This window comes from Equus asinus, chromosome X (genome assembly GCF_041296235.1).
Source record: "Equus asinus isolate D_3611 breed Donkey chromosome X, EquAss-T2T_v2, whole genome shotgun sequence".
Taxonomy (NCBI): domain Eukaryota; kingdom Metazoa; phylum Chordata; class Mammalia; order Perissodactyla; family Equidae; genus Equus; species Equus asinus.
The window spans coordinates 55,872,685-55,884,732 of NC_091820.1; the positions used below are offsets into that span (position 1 = coordinate 55,872,685).

A 12,048-nucleotide genomic window follows, 5' to 3' on the forward strand; every position below is an offset into this window, starting at 1 on the left:
TCTTTATCTATAACTTCTTTCTCCAACAGTGAGAAACCAGCTCTTATTATCTGCAATCTATTTACTCACTTGTTCAGTTGTGGTATACGCATAAAGTAGTTTCAGAATTGCTAGCCCATACTCTGATGAGAAACACTTTTATGAACTAGATTACAGCATTTATGTACAGTTGTTTCTGTCTTTAGGCTTAGAGTATCCAAGCAAAATAGCATTTCCCACAGTTAGTGTTTGTATTCCATTTTGGGTCCCCCCTACATCATGGTTGGTTTTAATTATTTGTTTATATTTTGGGTATGTAAAACATTATGATGGTCCAAGAGTCAGAGTTATACGAAAAGATATACTCAGAGCAGAGAAATGCAAATCAAAACCACAATGAGATATCACTGCACACCCGTTAGGATGGCTATCAAAACAGAAAATAGCAAATGTTGGCAATGATGTGAGGAGGTTGTGGAGAAATTAGAACCTTTGTGCATAGTTAGAGGGATTGTAAAATGGTGTAACTGCTGTAGAAAACAGGATGGAAGTTCCTCAAAAAATTAAAAATGGGAGTACCATATGATCCAGCAATCCCACTTCTGGGTATATGTCCAAAAGAACTGAAAGCAGGGTCTTGAAGAGGTATTTGCACACCCAGGTTCATAACAGCACTACTCACAATAGCCAGGAGGTGGAAGCAACACAAATGTCCATCAGTGGATGAAGGGATAAACAAAATGTGGTATATATCTACAATGGAGTGGTATTCAGCCTTAAAAAGGAAGGAAATCCTATCACATGTTACAACATGAATGAAACTTGAGGACATTGTGCTAAGTGAAATAAGCCAGTCACAAAAAGACAAATATTATATGATTCCACTTATGCGAGGTATCTAATAAAGTAGTCAAGTTTGTAGAAACAGAAAGTAGAATGGTGGTAACTAAGGCCTGAGGGGAGGGGCAAAAAGCAAGTTATTATTTAATGGCTATATAGTTTCAGTTTTGCAAGATGAAAAAGTTCTGGAGATCTGTTTCACAGCAATGTAAATATACTTAATGCTACTCAACTGTGTACTTAGAAATGGTTAAAATGGTAAGTTTTAGGTTATGTGTTTTTTACCACAATTTAAAAAAAAGAAAAAAACCCACAAGAGAACTAGAAGAAAATATAGGTGAAGGTCTATGTCCGTATAGGTGAAGGTAAAGAACATTCTATAAGTAAGTGCAATGGCAGAAAACTTTAATAGACCAGGGTTGGTGGATGGAATGGGAGTTGTTATTTAACGTGTATGGAATTTTAGTTCTGCAAGATGAAAAAGTTCTAGGGACCCATTGCACAACAATATGAATATACTTAACACTACTGAACTGGACCCTTAAAAATGGTTAAGATGGTAAATTTTATGTTATATGTTTTTTACCACAACACTTTTAAAAAGGAAAAAATACGTATACTCAGAGAAGTTTCATTCCTTCTTTGTCCCTGCTACCCTGTTCCCATTCCACCCTTATTTCCACCTCTTTTCCACCACTAGTCTCCCTGCCCCTGTATTTAACCAATCTCTTTAGTTTCTGGTTTAGCCTTCCTGTATTTCTTTTGTACAAGTGAGCAGATACTTGTGTACTTTTTCATATCCCCTTTTTCTCATATGAATGGTAGTATTCTATAGATAACTCTTTGTGGCTTTGCCTTTTTCAGTATTTCCTGGAAATCATTTCTTAACAGTTCATAGAAGTCTTCCTCATTCTTTTTTATGGCTGCATGGTACTCTTATTATGTATATGTGCCATGCGTACTAAGTCAACCTCTCTCCTATGTGTGAGCATTTAGGTAGTTTTCAGTATTTTGCAATTTAAAAATATGCTGCAATGAGGGGCTGGCCCTGTGGCCGACTGGTTAAGTTCACGCACTCCGCTGCAGGCGGCCCAGTGTTTCATTGGTTCGAATCCTGGGCGCGGACATGGCACTGCTCATCAAGCCATGCTGAGGCAGCGTCCCACATGCCACAGCTAGAAGGACCCACAACGAAGAATATACAACTATGTACCGGGGGGCTTTGGGGAGAAAAAGGAAAAAAATAAAATCTTTAAAAAAAAAAAAAAGAAAAAGAAAAAATATGCTGCAATGAATAACCTTGTGTGTGTATATTTTCATATTATTAGTGATTTATCTTCAGGGTAGATTTCTGGAAATGGGATTGCTAGGGCAAAAGGTAAGTACATGTGTGGTTTTGTTCAGTATTGCCATATTCCCCTCCAGAAGGGTTATACCAATTTGCATTCCTAACAGCAATGTGAGAGTGCTTGTTTCCCTAGAGCCTTGCCAATACAACGTGTTGTCAAACTTTTTCCGTTTTTGCCAATCTGATAGGTAAGAAAGACTCAGTGTTGTTTTAATTTGTATTTCTTTAATTATGAGTGGGTTTGAACATTTTTTCACATGTTTCAGGGCCACTGTTATCTCTTTTTCTGGTGAATTGTCTGTTCATGTGTCCCATTTTTTCTATCAGATTTTTTGATATTTTGGCCCTTTTTAAAAAAATTGTGGTAAAATATACATAATGTAAAATTTACCATTTTAGCCATTTTTAAGTATACGATTCAGTGGCATTAAGTATATTCACAGTGTTGTGTAACCATCACCACCATCCATCCCCAAAACTTTTTTCTTCTTGCAAAACTGAAACTCTGTACCCACTAAACAATAACTCCCCACTTCCCCTCCCCCAACCCTTCGCAACTACCATTCTACTTTCATTTCATTGGATTACTCTAAGTACCTCATATGTGTGCAATCATACAATATTTGTCCTTTGTGACTGTCTTGTTTCACTTAGCCTAGTGTCTTCAAGTTTCATCCATGTTGTAGCATGTGTCAGAATTTCCTTCCTTTTAAAGGCTGAATAATATTCCACATGTTGTGTATCCATTCATCTGTCAATGGATACGGGTTGCTTCTTCCTTTTAGCTATTGTAAATAATGCTGCTATGAACAAGAGTGTGCAAATATCTCTTTGAGATCCTGGTTTCAATTCCTTTGGGTATATACCCAGAAGTGAAATAGCTGGATCATATAGTTACTCTATTTTTAATTTTTTAATTGAATCACCATACTGTTTTCCATAGTGGTTGCACCATTTTATATTCCTACCAGCAGTGCACAAGGGTTTTGACTTCTCCATCCTTGTCAACGCTTATTTTCTGTTTTGTTTTTTTGTAATAGCTACCCTAATTTGAGCCCTTGTTTTTAAGAGTTCTTTATATATTAGTGATATTAGTCCTTTGTAAGTAGTGTGTGTTACAAATATTTTCTTCTAGTTTGTTCTCTTTTACTTTGTTCATGGTGTTCTTTTTGTCATGGAAAAACTTTAATTTTTATGTAGTAGAAAGTTTATCAATTGTTTTTTAATTGCCTCTGGATTTTTTAGCAGCTTTATTGGGATATAATTTACATACCATAAAATTCACTCATTTTAAGCGTACAATTCAATGAGTTTTAGTAAATTTACAGAGTTATACAACTATCACTACAATCCAATTTTAGAACATTTCCGTCACCCCGAAAAGATCCCTCGTACCCATTTGCAGTCACTCCTATTCCCACTCCCAGCCCTAGGCAGCCATTAAGCTACTTTCTGTCTCTATAGGTTTGCCTACTGTGGACATATCATATACGTGGAATCATGCAGTATGTGGACTTTTTGTCTGGCTTCTCTCACCTATAATGTTTTTGAGACTCATTCATGTTATAGCATGTATCAATACTTCATTCCTTCGTATTGCTGAATAGTATTCCATTGTCTGTATATACCACATTTTGTCTATCCATTTACCAGTTGATAGACTTTTGGGTTGTTTCAACTTTTGGGCTATTCTGAATTATGCTGCTATGAACATTCACTTGCAAATTTTTGTATGGACATATGTTTTTTATTGGGTAGATACCTAGCAGTGGAATTGCTGGATCATATGTTTAACTTTTTAAGAAACTGCCAAACTGTTTTCCAAAGTGGCTACACTGTTTACATTCTCCCCATGCTTCTGGATTTTGGTTCATAGTTAGAAAGCCTTTCCCTACACCAAGGTTAAAGAGGAATTCATCCATGTTTTCTTCTAGTATTGAGGTCAGTTTTATTTTTTACATTTCATTTTTCCTTTTGGAGTTTATTCTTATGTATGATGTGAGCCTATTTTCTTTTAACATCCTTATTTTTAATAACTCAATCATTTTTTTCTGATTATAAAAGTGATACATTGCTTCTTGTAGGACACTTAGAACAGTATAAAGAATAAATATTAAAATTGCCATAATTGCATCACCCAGAGATGGCCAACCTCTCTTTGTAATTCTCTCCCTTTGGGTAATTTAATCTCGGTTTTCTAATAATATTTTAAGAGTGTTGGATAAAGAAACTAAGGAAAGCTGGAGTCTCTTAAGGACCTATTCTAGTATACCCAGTTTAGAAGCAATTTGTCCATTTTCCTTTCCTTTCAATTTAGCACAGTCCTGTTTCATGTAAGACAAGACTAATGAAAACCATTTCAGACTTCCAACTACCTAGAATATATTATAGGATATCGTTTCAGCTACAAAAGTAATAGAGTCTTAGAAACCGTTAACGAATCAAACAGTTGAACTCAATTGTTCAATGTTTTACAGAGAAATAAAGATGCTACTTCTTTTCTTAAAAATATGTACTTATATTTTTAGAGACATTTCGCTAAGTTTTTTACAAAATGTACAGTTTATATACATGTTGGGTTTTTTTTTTTTTGCTTTTTGTCCTTGGATTATATTTTTTTCTTTTTGAATGTGTGTCATTGAAGCTTTTGTACTGATTTTCTGCAAGTGTTTGTCAATTTCCACATGCTCAGCTAACTTGAATTTCTGGCATTGGCAATTAAATAGCATGTGAAAGAGGAAACATTGGTTTTCTGTTATATTATCCTCCATTTAGAGAAACCTTGGACATTTTTAGGGGGAAAAAAGCTATTGAGTTAAAAGTATCATTACTTTGGACCTTAACAACTTACACGAACGATGCATGGAAGTTTTCAGTTTAATTACAATGAGAAAATAAGGAAATATCAGAGCAACGTAAATTAACACTAAATTTACTGATAGTTCATTTTTATAATCCACATTTTAAATGAACATTCCTTCATAAGAGTCTTAATAAATTCTCAAGAGTGTAATATGAGACCTTATGGTATGGTCCTGCTATTAACTTTTTGATAAAGAGCATGCTAAGGTCTTCTGTAAGAATTCGTGGAGGTCTTAAGCTGGATGAGAGGGCATCTATTCCTGAAACCCTTTTCTATCCTTTATTGAGATTGAGAACAGCTGTTCCTTGTCCTTTTTTTCTCTTTATTATAGCCTTGACAGCTATTCATTTTTCCTTTCAGTATCCTTCAGATCAAATCTTCACATCTGATCTTTTTTCACCCGTCCTGTTTTCCAGTTTTGAACATTTACTCCCAGTGGATTACAAAATAACCCCAAAAACTTAACTTCTTGTTGGTCTACTTAATTAGTTTGGAACTGATATCAAGTAATCTGCATAAATTCCAAAGGTTTTTATCTCTACATACATTCCATCAAGCTATTTCTGTCCCTCCTTTCCACTCCTATTTGAAATGGAAACCATTGTTGCCACCCACTCTAAGCAATTTAAAATTGGTAGACAAATGAACCGGAGGCTATGGGTCATCATTCTCAAGCAAGGCAAGCACTTAGAAGGGAGCATGTATTTATGCAGAATTGTGAAATGTGCTCTTAGTGGCCACTGGTCATCATTTCAACTTTCTGACTTCTTAAATGCTATTTCCCTAAACGTTATAGTAACTAGGTAATTGACTTATGCTGATGAGGCTAACTTTTGACCCTAAGCAGTGTCACTTTTACCTCCTCCGTATGTCTTCTTTTCCTACTTCCCTAATCTTTAATGAGGGATTGAGAGTGGGAAGAAGAGAAGAAGAGGGAGAGAATATGTATCTTAGCTACAGTTAGCCTTCACTTCTTACCTTCATGGCACAAATAGAAAGATCCTAAACCAAGAGCCAAGGGTAGAGGTTAGTCATTCCTGTTCCAACCATATCTGACTTTAATTATTACCGTTCTCCAAATCACTAATTTAGAGTATTTCAGGCATATGTTTCTTATTCATCCAATATACTGACTGATTGGGAGAATATATTGGAATGGACACACTTTTTCCAGACTTTTGGGGGGTAATTTTAAACCAACCGCCCTACTCAAAAGGCGTATGGGATATATTTTTATCCACCTTTGATATAGGTGTTATCAATCAAGTATTTTTCTAATATGTTACTTTCTTTGTTTTAGTGTAGAACCATCAGAGAATCTACAATCCCTGATGGAGAAGAATCGGTCCCTGGTAGAGGAGAACGAAAAATTAAGTCGTGGTCTGAGCGAGGCGGTTGGTCAGACAGCCCAGATGTTGGAGAGGATCATTTTGGTGAGACCCCAAGACTAAACTACTAGCAATATGGATATTTACTAGCTTTCGTTTCTGAAATATTTAATATGCTTCTTAGTATGACAGATAAGTTATGTGGAAAGAAATGAATTAGTGTTACTATATCCTCTGTGGAGCCCCTCTAGGGTAAATACATGGGCTTATAATCAAACAGACAGAAAAGTTAAAAGAACTGTACAGTGAACATCCATATGTTCACCACAAAGAGTCCACATGAATCCCATTTTAAAATATATTTGCTCTAAAATATCAGAGAGGAAAGAACCAGCTCCCTCTGTCACCTTAAGTCCTGCCTAATCTTTATCCATAATACCAAGTCACTAAGGTTTTAGTTCCTCTCTATCTCCCTTCCCCTAACATTGTCACATTTCATATCCCATCCTAACAACTGCCATAGTGAGATAGAATGGCTGGGAAATTAATTTTAATTCCTTTTATATATGGTTAATTTCCAAAGAGTGGATCACTATGTAACTGATCACACCAGTTTTGAATTCTACTACCTGTTTGATAGTAACCTCCTGGATCTGTGAGTGCTGGCTCTGTCACTAATGTTTTTCAACTAGTCTAAATACAACTTAGTCTTTGATAACACGACTATCGCCAGTAGTGAACTGTTTCCCCCAAAATGTAATTGAACATCTGTAATCTATACACCTTCACGCATCAGTGTGCTCTCTAGTCAAGGAAGGGTGAGCTGCTTAAAGATTTCTTATTTTTTTGTTTAAGATTGGCACCTGAGCTAAAATCTCTTGCCAATCTTTGTTTTTTTTCTTCTTCTTCTCCCCAAAGCCCCCCAGTATATAGTTGTATCTTCTAGTTGTAGGTTCTTCTGGTTCTGTTATGTGGGACACCACCTCAGCATGGCTTGATGAGCAGTGCCATGTCCGTGCCCAGGATCCAAACTGGCAAAACCCCGGGCTGCCAAAGCAGAGCATGCGAACTCAACCACTCGGCCATGGGGCCGGCTCCCAGATTTCTTTAAAGGGGCCAAATCCTACTTCCATTGTATTGTCCGTTGCTAGCAGAAGGATGAAAATGGGATCTAGGGGATTTTTATATATAGTTTTCTGTCTCCAGTACTGCATTTTATGCCTTTGAAGTAACTCTAGAAGCTGTGTTTCACCATGTATGTGAGTGTAGCTGACATAATAGACAGTACTTGACCTTCATAAGGTTGTTACAATGGCTGCCTGATAGGCTTATTGTTTGATGTCCTGTCAGAACTTCATAACAAGCACATTTTTATCCTATATAAACTGTCCATCCCAAATCTGTTGCAGTATCTAGCATGTTACAGATACTGTGATTGAAATAAAACGAAAAATATTAATCACCTTTCCCAAAATGTCACTACCTCTGCCATTTCTTCTTCTCTGCGATCATTCTTGTGCCCCATCCTTTTTCTTGCTTTCTTTTGCTAAAACTAGCCTACCATATCAGATAGTGTAACTTGAAAAAACTCTCAGCTCATATTCAGTGTGAGGCCCTTCTATGTTTTAAATGCCCTTATGCCAGGGCTAGGGAACAGTATAGTATAGAAGGTAGTTTAAAGTAACTGGGTTTTTTTGCAAACAGCGGAGAGTAGCATGCCAGGAAGTATTGCTTTTTCTCCCAGTTGCAAAGTTCTCTATGGAATTAAGGCTTCACACTCCATCCCGTAGTCTGAGCTTCATGGCAAGCAGAAGACCCAGCTCCTTGGATGCTATTTTTAGTAGCTCATGTTGACTGAAGGACTAATTTCCATGACTCTTAAAGAATACATTTCTCAGTAAATAACCAAAGCCCACTAAATCCTCTATTAGAGCAAAGGAGGCAGGCTCTCTACCTAGGTTTTAATCCATAGGAGTAGGAGAGAGGGCATAATTAGGTTAAGCTGTCAGGCACTGCCACTGATGATCTCCTGGGTCTTTGTTGCAGACAGAACAAGCAAATGAAAAAATGAACGCCAAGCTAGAAGAACTCAGGCATCATGCAGCGTAAGTTTCCTACCAGATGTATGCTAGTGACCCCTACTGCCTTAGTATATAACTATGGACCCTCTGGCCTTTGCAATATATAATTAACCCTTGGGTTCCTTTGCTTGAATTTTCAGCTGCAAAGTGGATCTTCAAAAGCTAGTGGAGACTTTAGAAGACCAGGAATTAAAAGAAAATGTAGAGATAATTCGTAACCTGCAGCAAGTGATTACTCAGCTATCGGTAAGCCAAGTAGGGACAGCATAAATAGGAATATTGCTTTCCTTTGTTTCTCTTGATGCATATAAACATGTCTAATTCTGTGCCTTTTGCTGAAACAACTAGATTGTGAACTGTTTGAGGACAGAGATCATGGATCACTGGATCTGAATATTAAATTTGTTAAATCAAAACAGACATAGGTTACATATGCAACAGCACAATAATATTTCAGTGTTCTAATCAAACACTAGAAACAGCAACATAGCAGTGCAAAATTGCCTGGGTATCATGAGCAGCAGTCATTGATTTGTTGTCCTTTCAGTGTAGGCTAACTTAATAACAGGCCTTGTACCATACCCCAATTTTATTTTATTTTATTTTATTTTTTTGAGGAAGATTAGCCCTGAGCTAACATCTGCTGCCAATCCTCCTTTTTTTGCTGAGGAAGATTGGCCTTGAGCTAAAATCTGTGCCCATCTTCCTCTATTTTATATGTGGGATGCCTGCCACAGCATGGCTTGATAAGCACTGCTAGGTCTGCACCCGGGATTCAAACCAGTGAACCCCAGGACGCCAAAGTGGTGCATGTGAACTTAACCAGTATGCCACCAGGCCAGCCCAATACCCCGATTTTAAATAAGCTGAGTTTTGACAGATGGCTTAAAGCAACCAAGGAACACCATAACTCTCTTTTATGATCAGTAATGAATTAGTTTGAATGATTGTTCTGCTGTAAGTTCCCATTTTTATTTATTTTATTATAGTAGTTGTGGGTGGATTTGGAGGAGGGGTATTTGTTGTTTTTCCCAGAAGAAAAATTCTTACAATCCCTCCACCCTAAAAACTTATTTTTATTTTTGGTGTTCCTTCTCTATCTTAGTCCTTAGGCATATATACTTTTTAAAACTTGAAATCATTTTATGTTAAGAGGTAATGGTTGGTTAAGGAGTTACAGTTGGTTTTGCTCCATCTCTACTCTCTTGTTTATTATTCTGAAGCAGTCATGTGTATGTAAATGCTTGCTGATAATTTCTAGCTCTTGGGTAGAGGTTTTAATTTAAGCAAAACAGTGATTCTCCGCCCCAGGTCTTGCCCAGTGTTGTCTAGAGTTGTCAAAAGGTTATCACAAAATCATCCACATCTATATTTTACTCTTAAAGAGTCAATGGAAAAAAATACCATCCAGTATTGTAAAGGGAAGGTTAGGATGGCCAGTTCCAAGAAATTAAATGAATAATCTCCCAAAAGACTAGAAAGCAATGTTTTAGAATAAGTATAACTGTACAAAACTATCACAATAAGCCCAAGATTACAGTTCATTTATATAATAAACAGGCCACAGTTAATTGAGAACCTGGGCTCCAGAGCCAGATAGACCCTGGTTTGAAGCCAGTTCTGCTAGTCACTAGCTATGTAACCTTGCTAAGTATTGTATCAAAAGAAAATAATTTAAGTGACTCAGAGGTTAAAGGCATTATTCAGCTGATTCACTTAGGGAGCACCTGAACTCCAGGTAACTCCCAAGTTGAAGCAGGATTGGAGTTTTATAGGGTGAGAAGGGAGGGGGTGTGTCCTTGTGGTTTGGCTCAGGTAGCAGTTTTTGTTGTTAATTGCTATGAAACTTTTGGTTGGAGGCTGTTCCAGTTTTCATGCCTCTTGCTCAATCCCATTCTGATAGTTGTCTGATTATTTCCAAGACTTGTTCTTGCAAGCCTTGTAGTTTGTCAGTTGGTCAAGTTCACAGGTGAGAGGGACGGCAAAGAAGGGGGAAAGGGAAAGGAGGCAAGGAAAACTAGGGACCCTCTCTCACGTCTATTTTAATCCTCTTACATTAGCGATATGGGCAAAGCGCAGTGGGAACACAAAGGAAGGAATGATTAACTGCCTGGAAAACTCAGGAAGGCAGCACAGAAGAAACTGGGTCCTAAAAAATGAATAGGAGTTTGCCACATAGACAAAGGGGAAAGGACAATCTATATAGAGGAACAGGTATATGCAAAAGCAAAAAGGGAAGTTTAGAACATGGTAAGAACTTCAATGTCGCTGAAGTATCGAGTGCATGCCAGAGAACGGCTATCACAAGGTTAAATTTCACCATCTATAATTCCACTTAAATATAGCTGAAACATCTGATGTATGAAAACCTTGTGTGAACTGCCTCGGAATTAAGATAATCTAGACTGGAGAACCCTACTGCAGCCAAAGCTTATAGGATCAGAAGAGAGTGATCCAGGGCACTATTGTTCATGGCCGCCACACCAATCTTAGAGAATTTCATACCACCTCATTTCTGGGACTTTGAGTCACATGGGAAAGATGAAGAAGAACACCCATGGAACAAAGTTAATAAAATCAGAGAAAGCATATCCTCAGTGAGAATCTGGCAATATGACTGGTGCCTGGTGTGCCTATAGAGGAAGTTGCTAGTGGTGGCTGGCTCAGAGGAACTCTGTAGAATCAGTGTCTGCCACTAAAATTCACTTGGCACAGGAGAGTGCTAAAGATTGCCACAAGCTGATAAAGTCCCTGGCTTCCATCCACTGTCACAGCTAGGCAGAGTAAACCCTTTTACCCAGGGCTCCTGCTAGACTCTTGAATCAGAGTTCTCTGTGACTATTGTTTGGAGACCCTTCCAGCTACACATTTTTTTGGAAATACACAACAATGTATTCTCTGGCTTTTGTTAAGACTCACTACAGTGAAAGCAAAATGTTTCAAATGTAAGTGCTTGTGTCCTTCATTCTGGATTAAAACTAATTTTATTTTAAGCGATGGGTGAACACTCCCTTTTCAGTTTTGAAGGCAACCATTGTTCCTGGATCTTCCTCCCAGGGCTTTGAGGGCTAAACTGTACCATTTCTTCCCTTAAAATATAATTCCAGAAAACCTCTTTGTTGCAGTTACCTGTGAGGAAATTCATGCAGTCCTTTCATTCCCACAAAATCAAATGTTTTTGTTTTTACCCCCTCCTCTAAGGCCAATTCCATAAAAAGCATTCTGCATGCCCAGTAATGGTATTGCCTACAGCCTACAAGCACAAACTTCATTTTGGAGGGTACTGCTGGTTAATGTAGCTCAGTGTACCCCTGACTTGTTCCCCTGACCATCACCTTCAGTAAATCATGTCTTTTTACCTTAAAAGAGGTTTTCAGTTGTAGCCTTAGAATGAGGGAGAAAGAGGCTGTTAGGTTGAAATAAATCCTATTGTTATACATTTACATTTAGGATTATGAAGGCAGAATCCTGCCATGTTCTTATAGAACATGTCACCAAGGCTTAAACCGTAGCATTGTGAAATTTCATTGGGCCAAAAGCCAAAAGGTAAACTCACAGTAGCAACATGTCTTTTTCTAGAATTAACCCATCTACTTTGATCCTGACCCT

At 37.5% G+C, this 12,048-nt stretch overlaps 1 protein-coding gene across 6 annotated transcripts in view; it reads left to right on the forward strand.

Annotated features, from left to right (window-relative positions):
• KIF4A (kinesin family member 4A) overlaps positions 1 to 12,048 on the forward strand; it is a 122,926-nt gene that overhangs the window by 57,902 nt on the left and 52,976 nt on the right. For all 6 annotated transcript variants that reach the window (XR_011499927.1, XR_011499928.1, XR_011499930.1 and 3 more), the window contains exons 11-13: positions 6,331 to 6,463; positions 8,405 to 8,463; positions 8,580 to 8,685. Coding sequence is in view for 2 of the 6 variants with exons in the window: in XM_044764277.2 (XP_044620212.1) it covers positions 6,331 to 6,463; positions 8,405 to 8,463; positions 8,580 to 8,685 (298 nt within the window). In the remaining 4 variants the exon portion in view is untranslated. The remainder of the gene's footprint in view (positions 1 to 6,330; positions 6,464 to 8,404; positions 8,464 to 8,579; positions 8,686 to 12,048) is intronic.